Below are 26,368 nucleotides of genomic sequence, written 5' to 3'. Positions count from 1 at the left end.
TGAACGTAAAGAACTTTTCAAGCAACGAGACGAGTCTATAGACAATTACAAATGTCAGTTTTATCATCGCGTTATATTTTGTTTTATCCGTATTATATCTTATTGTATATTAACTTTATTCGTCTGCGTGGCACGTATAAACTGATTACCAAAAGTCAACAGAAAGACAACTAAAATTACAAAAAGTATAATATATTTGCTTCAGGATAGTCGTTTTCGTACTTGGCAAACAAAGGTAAACCGAATAGTTAGATATCGGATGTTTCAAAAATTCTCGCGGCACTCTAGTTGAAAATCGCTGACGTATCGGCTCTGAAAAGCCAATTTAATCGGCTCTTGATGTTCCCATTATACGCAAGTACGATGATTATGAAGCATGGAATTATTATTGCGGTTTGGTGATTCAAATATTTGTACTAATGTACATGTTCCGATCACAGTCGACGGAGAGAGAATCGATCGATTTTTATCGCATGAATTGGAATTATGTAAATTATTTGTTCTGCCACATTACGTTTCGACTAACTGGTATAAACGGAGTTCTATTGTGCACAGGTCGATTCGATCGATTTAATAAAAATGCTTATGTATATTAAAACAAACTTTAGTCAAATTTGTATCCGTGCGATAGATTAAATTATGATGCGTTTTTAAACGAAACAGAAAACGAAAAAATATTTCGTATCCAATGGATCGCTTCTTTGAGGAAAAAAGATTCTTTAAAACGTAGAAAGGAAATTTATTTAAATGAGAAGCGACTCCATAAATAGTTACCTATTTAAATTTGCTTATACTTCGTGAAAGATACATATATAACGTACGTTGTAACTTTTGCTACGGTATTATCACACTGATACATAAAATATGAAAGTAGATACTTGTAACAAAGTAAATCATTTTCAACTGACATTATCGAAGAGCGTTTTTTACGTTGAAAGAAGCTATTACCGATATAAAGACGTACAAATGGACAAAATGGATAAGATTATTAAATAACGAGGAATTTGGTAGTTTCGAATTTTAATAAAAGAAAAAAAAAAGAAGAGAGAAACATTTTATCGAGAATCGCAGATTCGATGAAGCTGCGTAAGAAAGTAACAAACGCTATATCGCTATGTCGTTTGCTAAAAATTATGAAGGCTGGAAAACCATTGTACGAGTAATTCCGTGACATCGACGTAAGCGAACTCTTATCGAACGTGACGAGTAATTATTGCTTTTCTTTTCTTTTCTTTTTGCAAGTGGTCGTTCGGAGTGTTCCTGTGGGAATTGGCGACGATGGGCCAGCAACCATACGTCGAGGTGGATCCTTTCGAAATGATGGCGTGTCTTCGAGATGGTTATCGACTGGCCCAACCGAGGCCATGCCCGGACGAATTTTTCGCCGTAATGGCCGTCTGTTGGTTAGGCCTTCCCAGAGACCGGCCGACCATGCCTCAACTTCTCGCCTATCTACAAGACTTTCACGATGCCCTGGGCGGCTTCGTTTAAAATATTTATACTCGAACGTTTCACGATGTTCCTTGAAACAGCAAAGCATTCTGGAATGATATGTTCGAATCACGTCGCGGAACCTTTCCGTCAACGTCCCTCGCGAGAGTTCTGAACGCAAGAAAGAGGATTCAACGTGAGCGGGAATCAAAACGAAGACTCATCGAGAGAGAGACTCACGATAAAGATAGCTCGGCGATGAATGACGAATTTTTTGAAAGTAACCAACACCGCCCAGAAGGGCGTGGTTTTTCATTAAAAAAGGAAAGAAAGACGAGACTCGAAAGTGGAGATGCAATCGTATGGAATTGAAAATCGCTGCCCATTTGCGATCGTACAGAACTGAAAATCACTGCCCATATTATTGATTGTCAGCAACGGTACTCGACATTCCCTCTGGCGCGTATCGGCGGGCCACGTTGTTTTCGAAATTCCGATTGGAGAGCAACCGGAGAATCAAAACAGGCGACGATGGTTGACCAAGACTGGGGTGCAATTCCGCGGATCAAAACGATTCGATTACGGAGAAACGAACCAAGTGCGGCCCGATCGATGACGAAAAGATCGATGCGGATATATCCGTCCATAACAGTTAAAAAAAGGAACTCGAAGCGCGCAACATTTTTTATAACGTGATCGAGACAGATGCAACGCGACGGAAAACGCGCGGCGCCTGTGAACTCGCAATCACCGCTATCCGCTGTGCGCGTTACATCATCGGTTCGCAGGCGCGCTTTCGCAACCTTCTCCTTGGTTTCTTTCTTTTCCAAATATTACAATGTCGCTACTTTTCCATAATCTCGCGTTCCGAACGCGTTAGAAAAGATCACAACCATTTTCACTTGCCCAACAACTGGAAGAAAACGTTTCGTGAGACTTGAACGGTCTCGTCGATTCGAGCACTGCGTCAAAAATCTCTATAATCAAAATTGTATTGGATCAAAATGCGCGGATCTACTACTTGGCAAGGTCGAAAATTATGGGACGACTATTTTCTTAGACATTTTCAAACGCACTTATTCGCGTCAATATTTGACTGTTCAGCTACGCGTGCAAAATTCTTCTAGCAAATTTCAAAGCAAAGAGTACAAAGTCTTGCGTTCTTCTCGAGTGTCTTTTCGCAAGTACATTCGCGATATCGACTATGCTATAACATTACGATATTGGATTACATAAAAATATACTCTTCATACGGAATAAGAAAAACAACTGTAGAGTTTTAGCAAGTTATAAATGAAGTTATCTGTTCGACCGGTATCTTTAACTTCTGTGGTATCGTTAACCTGAAAAATATTTGCTCGCAACGATTTTATAAATAATGCATCGAGCTCGAAAAGGGGAAAGTTTGCGGCAAGAGGGGAGACAGAACACAGGCAAGAATACGGTATATTGCGTCTTGCTAACGCATTTTCCGGGAAATTATTCCGATTATTAAAACTTTCGCAAACGTGCGAACATTTACAAATAATTTCACTCAGATTCCTAAACGCAACCTCGTGAACGTAATTTCCCTCGAACGAAGTACGTAATACAAATAATTTAGAAAAAATCGAAATAACCTCGATATCGCGAATGTATTTTCAGAAAAGCTTGACGACGCGACGATCTAAGCGCAAATATGCGAATGTCGTATTGCGTAAAGAAGATCGAGGCCTATTACGCGGAGAGTTACAAAACTAACGTTACGTGCATTTTCGTATGTAATTTAAGATTGTTTATATTATCCGTTTAGACACGAAACAGTATCAAGATGATTCTATTTGGACAAGGACGTTTAGCGTTCCTTGAGCCTAATAAGAGGCTCGAGAGGTTTGCGACGCATTGGTTGCGAAGTTTCGGCATTAGCTTTAGTCGCGATCATCCTTATAGAAAAAATACATTTACGTTGTACTGTTCTATTATCGGTTGCAACATTGATTCTCGACGAATGAATAGAAGCGACTTGCGATCTACAGCGGTCCATACTTAAAAAGAAGATACTGAAAGCTCGTTATGTTTATATGTTTCGAAGAAAAATCTATCTCGTGCGTTTTCTTTATCCTATTAGAATGTCTTTTAATGGCAATTTAATTCTATGAAACGATATTTGTCCGAATAGCAGGATATCGCTACTGTTCCCTGTCTCGATGGATAAGATAAAACAACGTGGGAACATGGAACCGTTGATTTCGATGAATCCTTTGGATTCCTTCGAAGAAGCGCTCGCATCGTCCGAGTGCGCGAGATCACGATTATATTCGACGGTTGTTGGTTAAGTGTCGCGATTGCGAAACTTTCGTATAATCGTAATAACCGGAACGACGGAGAGAGCAAAAGCAAAGCTCGAGAATCACATAGGAATCTAATTGTCGTATCTGACCTTCGATAGGCATATACTGTTACGTAAATGGGCGGTCGAACTATACGTACTTGTAGTTATGTACCTATTAGCCACACCGCGCAAGTCACTTCAAATATCCACGTCTCGCGTCGGATTGCACAAATTATGCAGCATGTCAAACAAGTCGCAATGTCGTGGTTTTCGCTGAGCATTTAACCGTTTGCGGTCCGGCTTATTCTTCCTACCATTCGTCCAGTCTGTTCTATTATATTAATCGAAGCGGACACTTGTCACCGTTTGTCTCCGCAATACTTTTCTCTAGTTTTATCATTTGACACGTGTGTGTTCCAACTTCGTGACAAGTGTACCGTAAATTTCGTGGTGAAACGTCTTCGCGTTTAACAAACGGCAAGTTACGTTCCAAGACTCGTGTTTTACTACTCGATTAGATTTCGAGCCGATCGATAAATCGATAGGCGATGCGTTGGTAAATCCAAATGGAAAATCGCAAAGAATTATTTGAAACTAGCGTTTAATACGTTTACGATATAATTGCGAATACGTTTATCGAACGAAACGCTCTGCGTATATCGATCACTGTCAAGTCCTATTCTTCAAGCGTAAGATATTTCGACAGAAATTAATAGGATATTTTTATTCGAAAAGATATACGTATATCTTTAGATACTAAAGATACCAAACATATATATTTAAGGATAAAAAAAGCTATTTTCTAGTCTTTTCTAGTCTAATTGTTTAATAATATGTCAACCTTAGTCACGAGCTTATCGAAAGAGACATTTTATTGCGAAAATATACGTCGTTCGACATCGTTTCGATAATTTATTCAACACGGTCGATTCGATGTTCAAAATCAACGATCTACTTTTGTTCTTGATGTCTAGTCATAAAATAATTTGCGGATAACGTTTAATTTGTAAGTTAACGGACAAGAGCGAAAAGAGAGATATTTGATTCTAGGAAAAGTAGAAAGAGGAAAGTTGTTGTTGGGTTTCTTTAAAACTATGAAAACTACAGCGATAATCGCGACGGAAAATTCATAATAAGACGCGAGATGACGTAACACACACGTTTAAATGTACTCGATGTGTAAATGTCGCATGTTCCTGACTACGACCATTAACTTTATCGCACTCTCTCTTTCTCGTCCCTTTCTCCCAGCCCCATTTTTCGACTATACCTCTTCGTCGACGCATTATAAAAAGCTGAATCTACCATCTCACTTCGTAACTATTGCCTACGAGCATTTCACTACTACTAATTAATATTACTATTTAAAGTAACTATTGCTCGCTACTATTTATTACGACGTCCTAAAGTCGATTTATTTTACGAAATCGTCGTCACTATGATGTATCCGGTAATCGTAACTTCCTCGATGTCTTATTTTATCAATGGAGGAACAGGGTAGGCTAGCGCTGCACACTTTTTCGCTATCTCTGTACAATGAAAAGAAAGCCTCGTGTCTCCACGTGAACGTTGTCCACCCTCTCTTTCTCTAATTTCCACGAGGGTTCTCGAAGAGGAAATCGGCGGAGCAGAAGGTCGAAACGCCCTCCTTTCGATTCCGCCTCCCCCTGAACGCAACCAAAGACCTCGATCATGAGACAGTTCCAGTTACTGTAAATATCTCTAGCGAATAATAGTGGTGCGCCGAGTGAGTTGATTTGTGCAGATTCTATTATTTCCTACGACGATTTACGGCATTATTTTTCAACGGAAAGTGAAATATACGTGTTAAAAAAAAAAAAAAAAAAAATGTTAGTGCGTTGTTTATTTATCCCGTTCACCTATCGTTGCGTATTTTGTCCACTCGTATAAGTCAACGTCTTTTACGATTCGATATACAAATATATTAAATTTCTAACAAAGTGAAAATTCCTACTACTCGAAATACTTGGAAACGTTGTATAACTTTATTCTTTTATGTATATACTTTATTAAAACCGATTAAACGTTAGAAATTTCTAAATTTATCTGTTATCTCGTTCAAAGTCTGATATCATGACCAATTCGTATTTTTAATATCGTAATAATCTCCTCAATTATACGAGTAAAGTAAAAATTTTCTTTCACCTATATTCTCTCTGTCGCATGACGACTGTTTCAATAAATCTCGATATTTCTATCACCTTCTTTCTTCGTATATTTATCGTAACTCGGATTCTAGTCAGAATCTTCCATGTAACTGGATTCAACTTCTTTTCCAGGAAATGTAAGTTGAGGTATTAAGATTCCAAATTAGGTTTCAAGGTATCTTTCGTTTCGTTTCGACGCTTGATATCGTATTACGCGTTTCCTCTTTTAATTACGTTCAATCTTTTAATTTCAATTTCAATTTCAACGCGCAAAGTATAAAAATCCGTTGCGTGTTAAAATAAAGAAGCAACTACGCTGTTCGAACAATAGATAATAAAGTATAGAGTTTGTACGACAAGTTTCTAATCGACTCAAATCTATAATACAGATGTGTAAAAACGCGACGTTGAAACTACGTTTCAACAATGTTTGGAAGTAGGAATTCGATCAATGGATATTCTGCGTCTAATAAAGCAGATTCTGTCTTTTATTCGTGCATAATAATAAGAAAGTTGCTAAAAATTAACGATGGCCGAAAGTAATACTAGAAAATTTTCACCATCGATAATTATCATCGTTATTGACAATTACCGATAATCAAAATGAATTTTTCTCGGCAACATTGGGTACCACTAACCAAAACATGTTTTCCGATAGAGATTTCAACCATTTATATTTATAACGGTTATTCGTAATGAAAATCATTTAAACATGAATTGTTGTACCGTTACTTTCTCGATTTGAATTACAACAGTCGCGATCTCTGCGAGAGACACGTTCGCGAAAGGTCTAAAAATATTCTAGAAAGAAAGAACGCGTATACGAAAAGTGAATGATATATTTTGTAGCGGATAAAAAGAGGACGTGGTCAGAGAGGCTCGTGCGTCGATCGGTGTTCTCCAAAGAGCGTAAAGGTACCATACGGGCTGCTGGTTGGCAGGAGGCCCTTTCTAAAATCGCGGGAGCCGACCGGAAACGGTACGAAGGCCCCGAAAGAGAAACCAAGAGTGGGAGATTGGAGCAGTGGGAGAGAAAGGAAAAAGACGGCGCGAGAAACAGACACGATGGAGAAAGAGGTGGGCCAGAGCCGGGTAAAATGTGGAGGGGTACGCGCTATTTCCTAATCCAAGCGAGAGAGAAGCGAGAGAGCCAACCAACCGACCAACGAAAATGAAAGTGACGGAGAAAGTTGGGGCATTGTTACGGAGCGTAAGCCCAGCGTGCGACGATGTTATACATATGCCTCGACTCTGAAATTCTCCTTGAATTTTGATTCGCGTAGGCACGCGTTTTATGTCTTTCCGCAACTACGTAAGTCATTCACGAAAGTCTACGTATACCTATCGAATTTTGTGTATCTCGCTTGCCAAAGAAATCGTTATCGCCAAATTACTTACACGCTTACGTATCGGTATAATTATCGTTAAAGTACTTGTAAAGGGAATCAAAGAAATTAAACGGTTCGATTCGGAAAAATCTTGGTCGACACAATAAATTTTTCGATACCAGGGACCGGATACCGAGCTTGACGGTACGCGTAGGGACGTTACAAAATATCAATATAACGATAATGTAACGTTGAGCGGTAATTTTTGTAACACAGTATCCCTTTCTGTACGTCGATCGTGAAACACGCGTACGTAATAATCGCTTTACAAGCGCTTTATCTTCTTCCGATTTATTCGCTACCGACTCCGCCATGGTCGATTTTCGCGTAAGGGCACGCTTCAAGGACACCTAACGCCGGAGATTTCTAAATTATCAACTACCTCTGTTTACTGTCGTTGCGAAACTGCTTGCTCCGAGCTGGAAGAAATTCTGTCGTCAAATAGAAATTCATCTTTGTTTCTAACGTTTCACACGATAGCCTTTTTTGACATTTTGCGATTAAACGGCATCTTGCTATTTTGTAGTACATTTATCACTGTTTTCTGATATCTGTATCGTTTCATAAATAACACCAAAGAATCCAAAGTTGTCTGCGTTTACTAATATTTCAGCATCTTGAGAAGCCAAACCGATCGCAATTCTACTTTTTATAATTTCTCCATTCATTACCTGGGATCTCTCGAACGGCCAAATTTATTCTCTACGTTCTAACGTAAATTTTCGAAAATAACGTTCGTAAAGTCACAAATTCTCTTTGCTTTTTAATTCATCGAGCTGGAGATTTCTAGACGCTTCGTCTTTCTTTGCGTTTTAACACAACGTTGAGCAATTATATATCGATTTACGCAATTATCAAAGCGTAAAATCGTACAAGTTGTTACGAGTACAAGTTAGTGACAAAACGAATCTCGGATATTCGCTATTATTATTATTACGTTCGATAAATTCGAAATTATTAACTTACCTTTATGTCGATCGATATTATTGTCGTTACCAAAAACGTCTTACGAATATTTGGCAGGGTGAAAGCCCCAAGAGCCCTCCCCCCCTCTCTCCCCTATGCTTGTTACGCCATTCACTATGGATCATTGGTATTGCGATATCTCGAAACTTTCTCTTTGAGTTAATAAATCGTAATAGATTATTAACCACTATTGTACCGAAGAAAACTTTCTATGCAAGAATCGATTACTCCATATTACCTCAGTTGAATAATTTCTAACGATCGTTGTTGTTACAAACGTTGCGTAATTTTGTCGCGTTGCCGATACACGGAAAGATCTTTTTCTTGCAAACGCGCGTACGCAAGTACAATATCTTTGAACTTCTCGGGCTCCTGTTTACGTTATCTCTATTCGCAAATCCGACAGAAAGATTACCGTTTATTACGAGCTTGAAACAAAATTTCTATCGTACCACGTTTTTACTTTATTTCGCAACATTGACTCGAAACAAACGCGTAAGTCGTTGAAATCTTCGTTTACGCGTGTCCAATAATTGGCAAATAATTACCAAAATCGTGGATTATTCGGCGCGGTCGGTTACGGTTCACCGACTCGGAGCAAATACAATTTCTGCGGCATTTCCAGATAAACAAACAAGCAAAAACAATACGCGAAAGCAGCGTTGCAGAATCGTGCGGTTACGATACTAGTACAGTGGAAATAGGGGCAATAAAACGAAGAAACATTTCGTAGGTAACCCGGCGAGAAACTCTATTAGATTTTTTCTTCCAAGAAGCGGTAACAAAGTAGAAAAGTTTCTTTCCTCGTTACCTAATTTCCGGTTTTACTCGCATCGCGATTGCCACGGCGACAAGGTTACCGTTCCGTTTATGTGGAACGAAGTTTGCTTTGAAAACCATAAGAGGAGAGAAAAAATACATGCATGTAATCGACGCGTTAGTGCACGCTGTGACGTTGAAAGCCTACCGACATAAGAGGCACCCGACGAAAGTGCGACGTTACGTAATTCGAGCACGGGACATTCGTCCTCGTGACCGCGTGGCAGGCAACGAATTGCCGACAATTATGGAAAAGGAAGATGGAAATCGTGCAAGAAGCTAATTACATTGTTTCGTCGAGCAGACGAAACGCCGTTTTCGACTTGCTCTTTCCTTCTCGCGATTCTGTACTTTTGATCGAGAAACGAAATTTCCTGTTTCCCTGAGGATGTGGAATGGGACTGTGGAATGGCACCGTCAAAAATAATAAATTTACTTGAAAAGTTTTCACACGTGTTCTTTTTACAGCTTAAATCTATTGATAGAAATGTAAAGATTATTAATAATAATAATACGAAGGTATTCAACTTTTATATAAAATATCTCTCGATATCACTGAGATCACTGAGATCGAAGATATTCACGATGATCAATCGGCATTATATACAGAGACAATTTTGAGTAATTTGTAATTTTTCAAGTTTCGTAATATTTCAAGCGTGTATACATACACGTTCTAATTTACTTTCAAATGGAATACGTAGATTTTGCATTATATTGTTTGTATAAAATTGTCAGTAAATGATCGAATGTAAACTGCGATAGTAATAATTCGAGGATCTGATATTCAAACTATACGATGTATTTTGGATATTTATCGACGTAACGAGTCACCGTAAAACCGCAACCGCGTAACTGCGTTATCTTTCTTAATGAATTCTTTATGTAAAGAATATGGTAGTACGTTTAATTTATCTATTCCTAAGTTTCAATAACTTTCAACTACGGAATTAGAATTCTATAACTGAAAGTTTTTCCTTTTTCTTAATACTTTGAATGGCCTTTAACGCGTCTGTACTAATTTTTCTAAACTCCTTGTAAAAATCAAATTTTACTAGTAACTGCGATTATTATCTTTACGCGGCAATTTTCTTTAACCTTGTATCCGAAATTAATGTATTAGTCGCAAACACGTTAAAATATTGCGCTTCGTTATATCATCGGAACAGATAAAAACTCCTTTAACGCGAACGACCTTCCGGAAGGCACGATAGAAAGAAAATAGATAGTAGTCTTCCGACTGAAAATAGATCACGCCAAATTAGTCATTCTTGCTTAATTTCAAAAAATAAACTTCCACTTTAAGACGGATGTGGCGACGAAGCTAGCGTCACGTGTTCCAACGTACAGCGACAAACGTTCAACTGCCCGTGAAAAATACAAATTAAACTTTAAGCTCAAGAACGACCGCTCAAACTGCAAAAACATTCGTCGATTACCATACTTCCTTGAGGAAATTGAACCGTTTGACCGACACGGAACATAACGTGACATATTGCGAATAATTATGCTTGGAAGAACGCGATACGAGAGTGTCAAAGGACTTGCAGCAAAAGCGAACGCGTCGGAAAGATAGGGAGGAGGAGAAGAAGAAGTTGTTTCTTGCAAAATACCGGGCAACGTGTCCGAGGTCGAGGACCATCCGTCGAATCTCTGACGAAACTCTTTGTTTCTTGCCTTTTCATTCGAAACAGCAATTATCGTGCTTTCCAGTTGGACCAGGTAAAACAATCGAGCCTCTCTAGCTACATAAACCAACGAGTATGAGACGACCGGTCCTTAACCGGACAAAGAAAAACTGGTCCCGCAAGCAGAGAGCCGCAGATCGGAATCGCGATGAACAAACTCAGGAAAGGAATAATACGAGCGGACGTTTTGTCGCCTCGATATCGAGAAAAGTTAAACACAGATCGACCAGCTACCACCCATCCCTCCGATAAATTACGAGGACTGTATAACGAGGTAAGTAAGAAATAAGTAAATAAGCAAGGGTAGTTAAAAAGAGATAACGTGAAATATTATTTTATATTTCATTGAGAATAGGAAAAAGCGAGGCGCCGTTTTGTCATACAAATAAGATTTAGAAAAATCACTATTTTCTATTATGTACTCTATTATGTTCCTTCGTAAGTACGATGCAGTTTCAAAGAGTAACGACGATTTAATATAACGCGAAGGAAACGATAAAGAGATATCGAAAGATATACGTATTTTTTATTGATGTTTCTTTAAAAGTGGTACGTACTTTACCTAAGACTACCGCGTACCGTAAAAATTAGAGTAGAATGTGTAGGAAAACTGATTTGTAAGTCTAGAAAAATAGATAAGATCCGACGGAGACGAGCGACTTTTTTACGCTACGTCCTCGCTGCGTCCTCGCTACGTAATAAGTTTGTCTTCATTGACGAGTGACTTTGACATTAAATAACCTCTTTTAAATACTTTGTTTCGCTTATCGCATCGATGTAACGTCGCGTTTTATTGGTATATCGTTACCTATGCTGTTCGAATCATCGTATCCATGTAAGTATCTGTTTACTTATTACACGCTTGTAATATATCAAAGATTTATATATAAAGATTGTAAAAATATATTAAAAATAAAAGGAAACCATTAATAAGAAGTTTTTCGTAAAAGTGTTTCACTCTAAATATATAATGTATCGTACCATCGTCTGAAAATTGTCGAAATAACGTATTCAACCAGAAGGAAACTTGGATTTGTTTTACGATGAAAATACGATGAAAATCTTTTGACAATTAAATAGAAAAAAATGTTATTAAAGACCAGAAACAATGAATATTTATTAGGAACGATACCAGCCCCAAAACTCTCGTACGATAGCGTAGATATGCATGTCGTTTCTTTGTAAATCGTTTGAATAAGAAACGTAGTGATCGATGTTTTCGTCGTAATTTGCGTTGACGATTCTAAAATGTAATCCGAAGAAAGAAGGACGCTTTGTTTCTGGAAGGTGACACACCTGGACAAACAGAGGAGCGATCCAAGATCTAATCGTTAAGAGACTCGGATCAAACCGTCGCGATCGAGCGAATGGTCGAGTTAGTGAAACACTTGGAAAGGCGGCTCAAGGCTCGGCTAGCCTTGGACGCGTTAGATTGCCTAATATTCAGGCTTCGAGCAATGCTGCGTGTCGTCGACATGGGGCAAAAATACACATGAAACTGTATGACACAATTCACGATAGACTGACAAGGCTCGATTTTGTACTCCATCGGTAACGATGAGCTTTGATATTCAGATAGCTGTTAGTTCTCGTCGTTACAGAAATTTCTTCTATTTTTGGGCAACTACGACGAATCGACGATCATGCGTATTTGTCAAATTTCGACATCCGCCGTCGATACAGCAAGTATTGGTTAAAAGTAAAGCGTTCGCTCATTTGTAGCGCTATATGTAGTTTATATATGTAGCGGAATACACGTATAAGGACGTGATAAAATAAGATTAGATATAGAAGAACACAAACGGTGTTATATGTTTAATTACATTATTCGTTTCCTCAAATCTTATTAATAAATAATTAAAACTCGCAACGAGTTGTCTGCATAAGAAGATAATATCGGTATTAGGCTTATTACGTGTAGTCATGAATGCAGATAAAGAAGTAGGATCTAAATAAATTTTACATAAATCCATAATCCGCACTCTAATCATAGTAATTAATCATTATTAATTTGCCTATAAAGATCAGGCAGGCAAAACATGAGAAATCCATTTTTGTTGATTTTCTAATTGCAATGCTATTTAACAGGTAGAAGAGAATATTTCAGTATATTTATAGTAAAATAAGCGGATAGAATAGGAAAGCGAAACGCGATACATACTTGTAAAGTCGTTCGAACGTACCAAGACTGCACTCGTCAACGAACTACGATATAATCTACGAAGCTACGATTCGTCTAATAAATGAAATTTGTCTAATAAAAATAGAGACTGATGTTTGCGCGCTGATGCAAGCCGTTTAACCTTCCACGGAGAAATAAATTTCCCCACGGGACGTTCGATTCTGATTAAGATTACTGCTCGCATATCACGAAGGTCGCGGAGCTACGAGTAACGTCGACGCCGATAGCGTCTCGCGTCGTCCCGTTGCACGTTCGGACGTCTCTCCAGAGGCACCTGCACGCATCGCAAGCTATGTAAGTATGTACATCGAAGCGTGTCAGGCGTGTACGCAATGGCGTGCAGGTGCGTGGTCGCTGTAACAACCGTACTCGATCGACGTGCGACGTGCCGAACGATGAAAAGTAACATTAAGCCACGTACGCACCAGCAGACCACTGGCCACTTTTAAGCATCGTGATCGTGGCAATGAAAATCGAATGCGATTCGATTATTCGATTATAGAAACCTTCTATATATATATATATATATAATGTAACATATATGCGATATTTGTTATGTTTTCATATTTGACAATAAATAATAATGATAATACTCAACAGTAGATAATAATAACGCGTAACGAATTATGTAATTCTTAATATTTGCTATATACAATACATCCGTTGTGTATTACGCGAAACACTTTGAAACCTCGTTAGTGCTGAAATAAGATGCGATTATCGTTGTTAAAGTTTGCGACAAATTTGTAAACGTACAAGATATTTAGTACGAGTATTGTATGGTCTGTTATATATTTCACAGAGATCACAAACTGCTTAAGCAATCGATCCGATGGAATATTCTGCTGCGGTAGAATTCAAACGATTAGTAAGGAAAGAAACCAACGGTGTTGCAGTCGATTACGATCCAATGGTACTAGTTGAGATTTAAAAGTCGGCAGACCGATTAATTTTACAGCATCTATCCACTAATATCGCATCGATCGATTTGATATCGCTGCATCGGAACAGCGTGCGGAATTAATCCATTAAATAAATTGACCCTGAAGATACAGACGTTTCTTTGGAACACGATATGCTGCCGACGGAACTTTTGTTGAAAGTAATTGCCATTCGACGTGATAGCGGCAATCGGTCGCGATTTCCATATTGTCTACGTTAAGAAAAAGGTCGTAGTTGGTTCACTTTCTAAGGCCGATGACTGTTTAACCGATCACCCATTACCAGCGTCAACGTCGCGGCAGAAAGGTTTGCGAAACGTGACTGCTACCTATACTTGTCTCCCCATTGCCATAATACCCGCAACATCGCAACCAATAAACGAACAATATTTGCCTAATAATGGTGATTCACTTGCACAAGTGTTTAAGTGAAAGTACACGGCGACAAATTTTTTATCGACAAAGGAGAGGAATAAAAATTTCGAACGATACCGCTGCCAATGACGAGTAACGCAAACATTCTATTTTAAGGCAAACGATCCATCGTTTGTTGAACTGTTCTCAATCGTACGGTGAATAGTTAACACGTGTCGCTAACGTATTCTGCAACGATACGTACGTATGATTTTCACTTTTCTGCGATTTAAAAATAGGGAAGGTTATCGAATTTGGATCGCTGTAAGCTTTTATTCTCTTGCCCGCTTTTGTGTCTTGTATATTTCTAATTCAACTTCAACCGTGTCTCGTAATTATGATTTTCTAGTTATTCCGAGCGTTAAATTAAGAAACTAAATCAATATTGAATTATGCTAACCATGATTGTGAAATGATTTCAACGAACAAAATGCAAAAGACAAAGTTTGAATTTTCTACACATAGGTATCTGTTGTTTAAGGAAACTTGAGATTTTTAAAATATCATTTATCGATCCGACTTAAAACACTTGCTTCGATCGAACTGTTGTCGTAATTTCTGCAAGCTCCTTGTTTGTTCGCCTTACTTGATTGCGCGTTTTAAAAAATAAATTATATTATCTTTGGAACATTTCGAATCTACGTTGAAAAATGTAAAATCGATAGAAATTCCTTAACCTAAATGCTAAATTTAGCATAGAATAAATGTTTTTAGGATTTGAGATCTTAAATATTTATGCAGTTTGGAATACATGTTCGTATCGTGTAATTATTCAACTTATTTCCTTCGAACAACTATGATTTGTTTCGTTGTCAGTTTTAATCAGTCATTCGTAGCAAAGTAATTTTTTGCGCAAGCTGTATTTACGCCAATAAGACGTCAAAAATTATTTATGTATATTATTATATATATCGAATGATCCTTTATACGTATTCGATGCGTACTTAAATGCGTATTTAAAGAATCGTAACGGCGATTAAATTTTATAAAAACGCTCAAAAAAAAAAAAAAAAGGTGAAAATTATTGACACCGCGACATATCAATGTTTATACTCGAAATTTAATTATATGTATTAACTGAATGAAATATGTTGTACAGTTGCTTATTTCCTCGTTGCGGTTATGCTTGTAAAACATTGGCTAAAGGAGATGTTTCTTACCCAGAAAATTATATAAATTTTCTACACGCAACGGAGAAAAAGAAAGAATATCTAAAGAAGATATTATAATGCAATAAGAAAATCAAAACGATAGGTTACGTAAATATTCTGTTAACGTTGCAAATATTTCTAAAGCAATTTACAATTCAACTGAAATTCCTCAACATCGATTCCGAAAGCTAATTTAAATTTTCAAAGGTACGAATCGACGGGGACTCTACGAGTGTTATGTTGTTAGCGCATCCAAAAATATAAAAATCGCGATATTATTTTTAAAAAAATAGAGAATTTCGGTTATCGCAATGTAAACTGTACCGTAAGGTTCGTCAATATTTCTTTAAAATTTCCGTTCAAATAAAATCTGTCATCCGAGACAGAAATTTCCGAAGAATTGGAAACAGTTATAAATAGTTGTCACGGTTCTAAATATAAGTAAAAGTGGTTAGCATTAGAAGAAATAGATCGGCGATAAGAATGCCGGCTGCAACACGTGCGCAAACACGCGCGTTGCGTTTTTCGTGTTCGTATACAGTTCAGCTATGACATAACCGTGTAATGTATGCGTTTAAAGGAGACCATCGAGGAGACGCAAGTCTTACGGGGGAAAGCAATGCTCACTTTCACCGGTTCGCAGGCTTTTACATTGTACGGTACGCGTGCACGGTGCGCCTCTTTATGCCCGTTTCTTCGTACAGTCGAGTTTCGTTTTGCCGCTTAATACGTACATATAAAACGATCCTTTGCCACTCTGTCAAACTCCGCTAATCTTACGTAATTTCAGTCGAAGACGTATATTCGTCATCGGAAATTTTCTTTCCCTTTGAAACCTTTAAAACGCGCTTTTCAAGATACGCAAAGATAATCAGTGCGTTTCTTGCCAGTGGCCGCGATGAAATTGCACGTTGCCAACATTTAATGCCGCTGGGTAACGTAATTTACCGCTTTATCGTTTATCTGGATACTCTTTAATCCGGTTCCTTTTATTTCTTTCTCTGGTTGCGTTCGCTTTTGCCTCGTACCGCTTCGATATTACTTGCACCCTCGAGTCCGTATCTCGCGACTGCAACGCTACAATATTAGTAACTGAAATTTCTTACTGTTTATTATTTGTATATAAAGTTCGACTTGATCACGTTAACTGGCTGGCATCGCACGTTTTCGAAACTTGCAACCAACAAAAAACTAGTAATCTTCTGTGACTAATAATTCGCATAAATTACGGTTTATACACGATCGTGTGATCGTTTCTTAACAATTACCTCTAGAATTCTATCGTCCTTGATTGAAACGTCCTATGTCGAAACTGACAACAATTGAAATTTTGTCAGGTTCTTTGTGTCGTCTTTGATATTTTCTTTTTCTTTTTTCGAAATACTCTTTTGAGATACTGAATCGTTATTTCATAAGAGACTGCGTAACATAATCTAGGAGATAAAAATACACGGGGAATTTCAAATATCTCATCGTCCCTCGAAAAATGAAAAAGTGCTACTTTAATTGGGAAGAACAGAGATACGATCATGAAAGTTTGTGCTCGTTATATCCAAATAAAGATCTAAGAAGTCATTGAGCGTCAAAATGCCAAGACTTGGAGGAAAAAATAAAAGCAAGGAAACGGAAAAACAGACAAAATGACTGCATTTGTGTTATGGAAGTTAACTTTGAAAATTTCTCCCTTAAATATAAAATATTATAATAAAAACGTTGGTCGTGCTAATTCTACTGACACATTAAGACACATATTGTTAAAACGTAATACGATTTATTCGCTTTCACTTTTAAGGAAGAAGAAGTAAAAGAATACCTGTTTACGTGTACATAAAATCATAAACATAGTAGACTTAACATTATATTAACTTCTCGTACCGCTCCTTCCCCACCCCCACTTAGGCATCTTCTTGGCGTTAAAAAAATCGAAGGTTTTGTAATTTCCCGATTTTTATAAGATAAATGTTTTAATTTGTATAGTTCTTTTTAGAGACACATTAATAATAGTTGTGTCGATATATAAGTGATCTTATGAAAAAGTACGTTTTTAATTTCTTTGCGAAGTCAGATGCACAAAATTCGAAAGCTGCATGTAGACTTGCCTGGCTGACCGTATAAACGTTTGAAAATTCCGCCGGAAATAAGAATTTCCCTCGCTAGGAAACGCGAACCGTTCGCACGCACAATTCGTTCGACAATTTTCACTTCTCCCGTGTTCTTTCCCCCTCCAACCGGAGCAAGTAAAAGCTCCTTCATAAGATACCGCGTATCCTCGCCGCGATACGTAAAGTAAGGCGGGCACTTTCGAATTGCATAACGGCGGCCCGCGCCTTCAGTTTGGTTATGTCAGAAGAAAGCTGTCGAGAGCCTGCCTGGGAAATGTAGGTAGGCATACATACGTACACACGGCCATTACTGTCTGCCCGCTTCTCTTTAAACGTTATAAATAAACGTGCTAGCTTCTTACTTCACGATCTACCAGACGGAGGTCCGCCGGCGAACGAGACCACCATTCACGTGTACCACCGAAACGCGAAGAATAAACCGTTCGACGATCGTTTCCTTTTTCTTTCTCGCATCGAGAAACAGCCATGAAATCACGGTTAATCCTCCCTCGACGTTAACTTACGTAATCATCGACAGCACAACGTCCTTAGATACGCTTTAGTTTCCATTAAATGCTATCCAAATCGATTTCTAATTGTTTACTTCCATCCTTTCCTCCATACGTACGTATATTACATAAATTAATTCGACGATAACGAATGTACAGTGGGATTTTGGTAAAACGCTGTTCAAATCAATCCACCGTCTCTCCGGTAGGTACAGCATCGTTCGTAAGTATTTATACTTTGGATAAAATTCTTTAACCCATTAAGAACCAAAGTTACGTTAGCGCAAACATGTTAGGTAAATTTTAAGAAAAGGTACGGTAGCTACGCTGAACGTGAAGTCGATTATTGTCGTTAGTTGTATATAAGAAAAATTAAATACTCTTATGAAGTACATCGAGTAATGAGATTTTTCTGAAAATTGAACTGAGAATTATTACATCGTTAGAATCCAAATTACAATAAATGGGAATGAAAAATGTAACGCAAAAAGAAACGGTAAATAGGTCATCGTATAAAAAGGATCGGTGGGGGAGAGAAGTGCATACCTAATCAACCACAAGCAGATAGTTATATCTATTATACTTTTAGTATACTGAAACGCTTTCAATCTGAAATATTGGATTATTTTTCTCGTGTGTGACGTCGCAATTCTATATTCACGTTTAATATCAAATTACTAACATCAAATGTTGAATTCGATCGCATATTCGCTTCTGTTTCCAAGAACTCGCGAATCGAATACAAATTGAACGTAGCTGGCGAGCAATTTCCAAGATAGTTACATGAGTCTCGATCGAGTTTATCTTTGTAGCAATTAACAACACCCGGAAACAGCAATCGCCCTTCCGTAACGTTAAACTACGGCACGTTATACAATTATACATACATGAATTTGTAATATCGTTGAAGTATTTAAGTATGACATGGTAGAAAACACGTCTTGTCGCGTCTTGTCGAATGAATTGTTACGTGCTATACGTATATGCATGGAAAACTTCGTTACAGTAATGTAGCATGTGTTTAATACAGTGGAGATAAAATTGATTTCGATATCTCCTCGTGCATTGTAAGAGATAATAAATTGGTTATGCAAATAGTTCTTTTATGAAAGTTCGATTTACTATCGACTCAAATTCGTATTGCTGAACTGTTTTATTATTTGATTAAATATATGTTTATGGAATTAAGCAAGCAACCGTGAAAAGATATATCGAAAATATAAAATAAAACTAGACCTAACTACGGAGTCTTTCAAGCCATATGTAACGCATATAATAGGTTCGTAAAACTTTTCTTGCTACAAGCGTTGAAATATTTTGTTATTGGTATGTATTAATTTGAATAAAAATAATACATTTTGTAAATATCGTTGATAAACTGGATTAAACTTGCAAATAAGCGACAATGTACGTACAAGAAGCTTGTGTAGAGGAGGAAACGGTAAAATGAAAGGGAAGGGGTAAGTAGCGACCCAAGGTAAGGTGAGCACCTGAAGCTCGATTGGATCCGGGTACCTGTTTGCTCCAAACACAATTAACCCCCTATGGAGAGACGCAGCTTCTTCTCTTTTTGTCGAGCTTACAGGGAATTGTCATCGTTCCACGGTCCCACGTCAGTGCCACGCGTCTGACCTGATTTACAACCGATTTGCATTTTATTTCCAACCTTCTCACCCCGTGACACGGAGACCCCTACAGTCTCTCTGTTACCTCTATTTTCACCAATGCGATCCGTTACACAGTACGAAATGGTTGAACAAAACCAGAGAAAAGAATAGAAGGTTCTACTTTTGCAAACGATCTATAAAAAAAAAGCAAGGTCAATAATGTCGATTTTTTGTTGGAATTTTAAGAAACGTAGCGAGAATGCACGCTTTACCGTGTCTCGGAATTTACTGTTCCGTTACATTCGATGTAGGAGTTCCCGATCGCATATTTTGTTATGTTACGAACAAAGGAAACTATTGGTAACTAAGTTGCTTGGAGTTTCCCGAGAAAAGTACGAAACTTACGATCGGTCAAAGAAATCGATTCATTTTTTGCTGCAAGAAAATGTAGAAATGCGGATAATATGTAAAAATGTAAGTACAAAGTATCGAGAGTAAAATATTTGTTATAATATTCAATGAATGAAACGTGTTTCTATATAAATTTCGCTGTAAATTTCACTGGGCTCTGTAAATATAGTTAGAAGTCCGTTTAGCAGAGAAGTATTTCAAACAGAAGCTCATTCTGGTATCGAAAAACTTTCAGAAATGTAATTTTTTTCATAAAAGAGATAAGTCCTTTGGTATTTCTTATTATATTTTTATATTATACCGTAAGACGAATTCAGTGATGCAATAATACGTATCGTTTCGATTATCCGATTCTCTAGAAACTTTATTTGTTTCCGAATCACCGCCAACAATTTCGTTGACAATATAGAGAGCACAGGCAATATCGTAACTGACTCCTGGACCATCCAGTATGCCAGTAAAAGAGGAGATTAACCATCCAGGTTAACGGAATCATTTTATGTAAAACCAAATTAAATCATACGTATCGTAAAGCATGATACAAAAGTAGAGAAAGAAAGATTTATACGAAGGTATTTGAAATGTTCCAACCATCATGTACCAAACTTATGCTTTCAATGTTTATATTTAGAGAAAAGCTATCAGCACGTACTTATCTCTTTTCTGTTGTATTATTGTTTTACATGCAACTATCGTTAATAAGGAAAACGAAGAAGTACAGTTGTGTTGTCAGAGATATTAATAACTGGTATAAGAATAACTTAAAAGTTACTCACCGAGCGACTAAAATCAATTAAATGAAGCGTAGCGTAAGAACGTAATAATAAAGGACAAGCGATTGCTCGTATGAAATAAAGATTGTTGGAACAGCAATAAAACAAAAGCGATCGTCATTTACAGCAATTATCAAATCGCTTTCGAGTAGACTATGATAACAAGGTAACATTGCTAAAAATAATAAAGTATTACCTTAACTTGGCTGTATCGTTGTCATTGGCGACTGTACACACAAACGACTGTCACTCGCGAGAAGTCACTAGTTTTTATCGAATTCATATTTTATCTCTCAAATGTTATTAATTACGATTTGTAACAATTACACTTCTAGTATCCTTATCTTTAAGTACCTTCGTTTGACATAATTATTGGAAAGTATCTTTCCAATATCGCTCTTTTTAATTTACCTCTCTCTCATACGTTTGACCATTTATATTTCTCGATCGTGTTAATCGAATCTCAACTTTTAATTTATCATAGTTGAATTCGCCTCGTGTTTGTTTATTACAGACAAAACGAAACCAATAGATCATATAACGTATCATTCGTATTAATTTACGCGTATGCATATGTCGTAAAACAAATTCCAGCAAAGTTTAATTAGAATCCGTTCAATACACATAAATTTTATTACATATCTAGTTTTAAAGAACAAATGTTATGTAAATAAGCTAAATAATAATTTATATCTTGATAATCGTTTGGTTAAATGCTAAGCGAATTAAGTAATACAATATACGTAAGACAAACCTCATAAAATGTAAAACGTATTAAACGTAAAACATGGAAAATAGTCTTTTTATCGTCTCTTATGCCTTGTATAATGTTTGGCGATTTGTAGAAAAGTATGTAAGAAAATTTGTATAATTGGCGCCAATTACCTATAACTTTAAATAGAGTTAGAAGTAACTTTTAAAATAGAGAACGAATGTCATATTAGCAATGTACTTAGTTATGTAAGGTTGAAGTACGATTGCGATTATAACAATGTTTATTATCAAAATAATTGTTTAAAATGTTTAGTGTATCTCAATATATATAATGCTTATATCTTTTTAGTCCCATTTTACATTTATTTTAGTACAAATGGAATAACAATAAAAGATACTTTCTTTTATCTACATCCCTCGATCGATATTGGATGTGCGAAAATTTCAAATATAAAATATTTTAATTTTTTATATATATTCCTTACATATTTTTAACTTAACGACGCAACTAATAAAGCTTAATATATTTATAAATACCAAAGAATTCACATTGCACACGAAGAAATTTCCATGCTTTATAAATTTTTCCTTTATTTCGAACCCATAAATTGATATAAAACATACAGTAACGCCACGATGAACGAAACGCGTCACAAATAATTACTCGACTATTATTGTGTAAATTAAAGATTATAGAAACATAAATTTCGTTAACGTTAAAAGCTGACATCGACACATATATTACGTATTATTAAACCATTCACATTTCTTTTACTTTCCTTGTAACCGTAATAACGATATTATCTCCCTCGAAAGAACCTTACAATTTATAACTGAACATGACGTGTAAACAACGGTCTGATTTTCTTGCATGAGAAATAAGTAAGCTTTGTCCATCGACAACATTCTCTGAATTATACATTGATCATACATCGTGGGCGTGAATTCGTGGTAATAGCGAAATCTGACAAATTCTATAGAAGCTTTATTTTCGAGAAAATTGAGTTTTAAAACTCGTCGAGTATACGCGTATATGATTAATTGTCGGTTAGGTGGCCGCGAGAAATTGACAGGAAATTATTCGCTTCGTTACGTGCGAAATAAAGTGAAAAATGTAGAATAAAAATTGTCTCGCTTAAAGTCTGATTTTTCAGAAAATTGGGTTTGAATATTTGTTCCGTATGCCGTGTAGACTTATTCTCGTACGTAGAACAACCTGCTATCGATTGTTCGCTTCTATGTAATCGAGAATTAGTCAAATAGAGGACAAGTGCTTGACACATTTTCAAGCGCGATATTCTCGAAAACTTTCAAAACGGTCTCGTTGCTCTTAATTTTCGTTTTATTTTGAGTCGTAGAATCTGCTTGATTTCTCTCGTGCCGCGAATTTAGTTTCGTCAGGTGTGTCGAGGCATTCGATCGAAGAGAAGCGTACGAAGAGTATCGTTGGCCGAAAGAAAATGACGAGGTGCGAGCCGCGTGGCCGTGCAAATGCGTGCTCACGATTGTCACGGAAATAGGTCGCCGGCGTGACGCTGTTGAAGAAAGGAAAAAAAGGAATCGTGCTAGCCACTTTCCTTCTCATTCGCCGTGGAAGGTGTCGCGAACTGTGTACAGTGTAGCAGCAACGTTTACCTGCCTCGGGCGTAAATGCTCGCTCGAGCGGTTTTAAAGCAGCAACGTTCGACTTCCTCGACTCGCTCTGCGTTCCACGATGCTTGTACTTAAACGCATACTTACTTACTGTTGCCTGCTGTCTCCTGTCCGTTGGTTTATTCTCGACAACCAACCGAGCTTGATAATTGGACAAATTGAAAGACGTCGGTTTCGAAAACTTTCGAACGCGCGTTCGATAGGTACCGATACCAAGACATGGCGTTTCCATTAAGGGTAACAGATTCCCCCGTGATATACGAAAGGACAGATGTTACATATGCATACGAATAGAAAGCGTGTCAAATCTGTGTAATTTATCGCAAAAGATATTAAGCTACTATGGTATTAAACAAATACGAGTTGGTTTCGTGTTGATTTGATCGAAGCGTGTAATTCTAAATTATTTCTTGTTAGAAATGACTCGTTTTCTTACTTTTGAAACTGCATAACGAACGAGTATCGTCTAGAATTCTTTAACGCGTGGACGGTTGAACGTTCATAACTTACAAACTTCGATTCTCTATTTATCGAAATCAGAGGGATCGGCGCCGAAAACTGAAACCTAACCCCTCGTTGACCTTTCAACCGTACTTACGAAACGTGAAAAATATCTGATCGACGTAGGCGTAACACGATCTATAGTCAAAACTATATAGGCATTTATTAGTCTAGTAGTAATAATTCCTAAGTCAAACACATGTAGGAATAACGAAACAGTTTTATCTTATCTGCAATTAGCTAGCAGCGTAAACACAGCGAGAAATTTTCAAGCACTTCCCAAGGAAAACGGATGACGCGATTCGTCGAATCAGGTACAAGAGGTCGAATGATGGAAGTTGGAAACTTTGGGCGCGATCTGCCAATCGAGTATTTGATATATTTCGTATGCAGAAATGTATACTTGTTTTCAGTGTACAAACAAGATAGTCGTAACAGCGATTAGCAGTCGCGAGGACAAACAAAAGCGCGTGAGAGACTATCTTCGGGCCGCTGTCAGGAACTGGGTCAGAGTGCTGGAAGCATCGATGTCGAAAAGAATCGAGGACGAAATGGGTCAGCGCCGGAAACGATGTCGAAACGAATCGCTTCGTCTAGCCGCGCTTTCTTCGTGACCTTCCTCCTAGTCTATAAATAAGCGGACGTGTATAAGTGTAGCCGTATGTGCACGCTGCTAGAAAGACACGGTGCGTGCGAGCTTACGAGCGCGTATCGTTTGTGCAACAATTGTTTCAAGTGAAATATAGGTCGGCGCCGAACGGTAGTCTAGGTACTTACTTTCGACTCGGCTCACAGCCGTTAACAAACCATCGCTCGACGATGAGCCAAAATTCGATCACGACCTCGGTGGATTTCTTCCAACCTTTCCCCTGCAGCTTCTCCGCCTCTTTAGTTCTAATTAAAGCTTTGGTATTTACGGGAATATTATGTCGATCTATGGTGACTTCTTTTATAACTTTCCTGTTTTTTTATCCTTGCTGATATATCATAAAATGATCGAAAAGTTAAGACGAGCTATCGAGAAAGGTAGACGAGCCGAGTATCTCTCAAACCGTGTGCCAAATGAACAACAAGTCGGTATTACTCTGCAATGGCGATTGTAGTCCATCGTGTTTGCCGTTCTTACATCGTATTTCTATAAAATTTTCATGGAAAATCATCTTAATTTCCGATAAGAATAATTATTTTATATGCGATTATAGCGATTAATACAAGTATCGTTTCAGAAGATGATCGTACACTTTTATAAGACATTTTCTACAAACCAATTTTATGAATTTACGCGTCGTTACTGCTACAGGCCGTTCAAAGTATCCGAGTATTTATAAATGTCGGTAGATTTCTTCGTTTTATTTCTCCTGTATTGCACATTTTGTCGCTAAATATAAGAGTCGTAAATCGCGTTATTATCGGCAGCGTTTATTGTCAATTTTCGACGATAGTATGTAAACTCGGTGAGCAATTCGATGATGGTACACTGACAAACGTATTATTAATCCTCGAGCTGTATGGTATATAATCTTTCAATTAGTGCGCGTTCGCGACAGGATAGGATAAAATCTCGTTCATATCCTTATTTGCAAGGAATAACGTTACACAATGTGCGCGGATGATATTATTAGTGACCCGTCTGGATGATTGCTCGGCAGCTGCCTCTGCCAAATGGTCAAACGGTCTAGGCGCTTTCTTCCCGACCTTCCTCGTCTATAAATATACGTACGAGCTTACGCGATTGCGTTTATGCAATTGTCCGTTGTAAAATAGGTCACGCCTTATCGTGGATAAGGCTGTTTTATTTTATCATCAATGCCGCTTAACTATTCTCAGATTTTTCTTCCTGTTTACAAATGGCTCGACACAACTGGATGTCAACAGATTGTTTCTCCCACCGCTGCTTTTCTACGCAACTTTGTAACGCTTATCTTGGCGCCTATGCGCATCCAACGAGCCACAAGTGCTCCGATTAAATATCAGTTCGAATTATACCTGAAAGCTTATAAATATGTGCGTAACATTTACTGCTGTTTCACGTGTATTTTAAAACTATTCCGATTTAGCGAAAAAAGGTATTTGGATTATTTAATTGAAAAAGTACAAATGAACGTTTCCGCTTTTACGTGTGCGTATCCTCGGTCGGTACATACGATCATGGTAGAAGTTGTACGATTGTCGGTCTATTATTAATTTAAAATGTTTTGGCGATTCAGCCTTTCTGGCGTTGATAGTATGCCGTTCTTATATTTAAAGGGAAAAGAAATATTACGCGTTGCTACCCTATGATCGATTAATATAATTTCAGTTTGGAAAATCTTATAATCCACGAAACTATTCGAGGTACATGACTTGGAAGAGTGATTTTACATTATCACTTACTAAAGTAAAAGATAGACGCTTCGTTTTCAACCGAATTTTTCTAACTTGAAAAAGTATCTTCAGTTTCAAGAAAATATGAACAAATGTCGAACGACGTGCATGATTTATCGCTTCAATTTTATACTCGACATATCCCCGTAACAATTGCTTTTCGTGAAAATTGAATTATAAAAATTCAATGACCGCGATAGCATCAACGAGAAGAGGCATAAACCGTTTTCTGTTATTTTCATTCATGAACCATGGATCCTAGAAAAAGTATCAAA

General features: G+C 37.4%; 1 protein-coding gene and 1 long non-coding RNA gene across 4 annotated transcripts in view; one reads left to right on the top strand and one right to left on the bottom strand.

The window, feature by feature from the left end:
- Positions 1–3,119, top strand: part of LOC132909348 (tyrosine-protein kinase Dnt-like) — a 104,055-nt gene extending 100,936 nt beyond the window's left edge. For all 3 annotated transcript variants that reach the window (XM_060964130.1, XM_060964132.1, XM_060964131.1), the window contains one exon: positions 1,243–3,119. In XM_060964130.1, the coding sequence (XP_060820113.1) occupies positions 1,243–1,491 (249 nt within the window). In that variant the 3' untranslated portion in view covers positions 1,492–3,119. The remainder of the gene's footprint in view (positions 1–1,242) is intronic.
- LOC132909349 (uncharacterized) lies at positions 1,512–21,151 on the bottom strand. Its single transcript, XR_009658527.1, has 2 exons — positions 21,058–21,151; positions 1,512–1,541 (listed from the first exon to the last, which is right to left on the bottom strand). It is a non-coding gene; the product is annotated as an uncharacterized LOC132909349 (long non-coding RNA).
- Between the last annotated feature and the right edge of the window lie 5,217 nt (positions 21,152–26,368).

Source organism: Bombus pascuorum, chromosome 7 (assembly GCF_905332965.1).
Source record: "Bombus pascuorum chromosome 7, iyBomPasc1.1, whole genome shotgun sequence".
Classification (NCBI taxonomy): Eukaryota; Metazoa; Arthropoda; class Insecta; order Hymenoptera; family Apidae; genus Bombus; species Bombus pascuorum.
The sequence above is the reverse complement of the archived record's forward strand: the minus strand, read 5'-3'. Positions and strand labels throughout refer to the sequence as shown.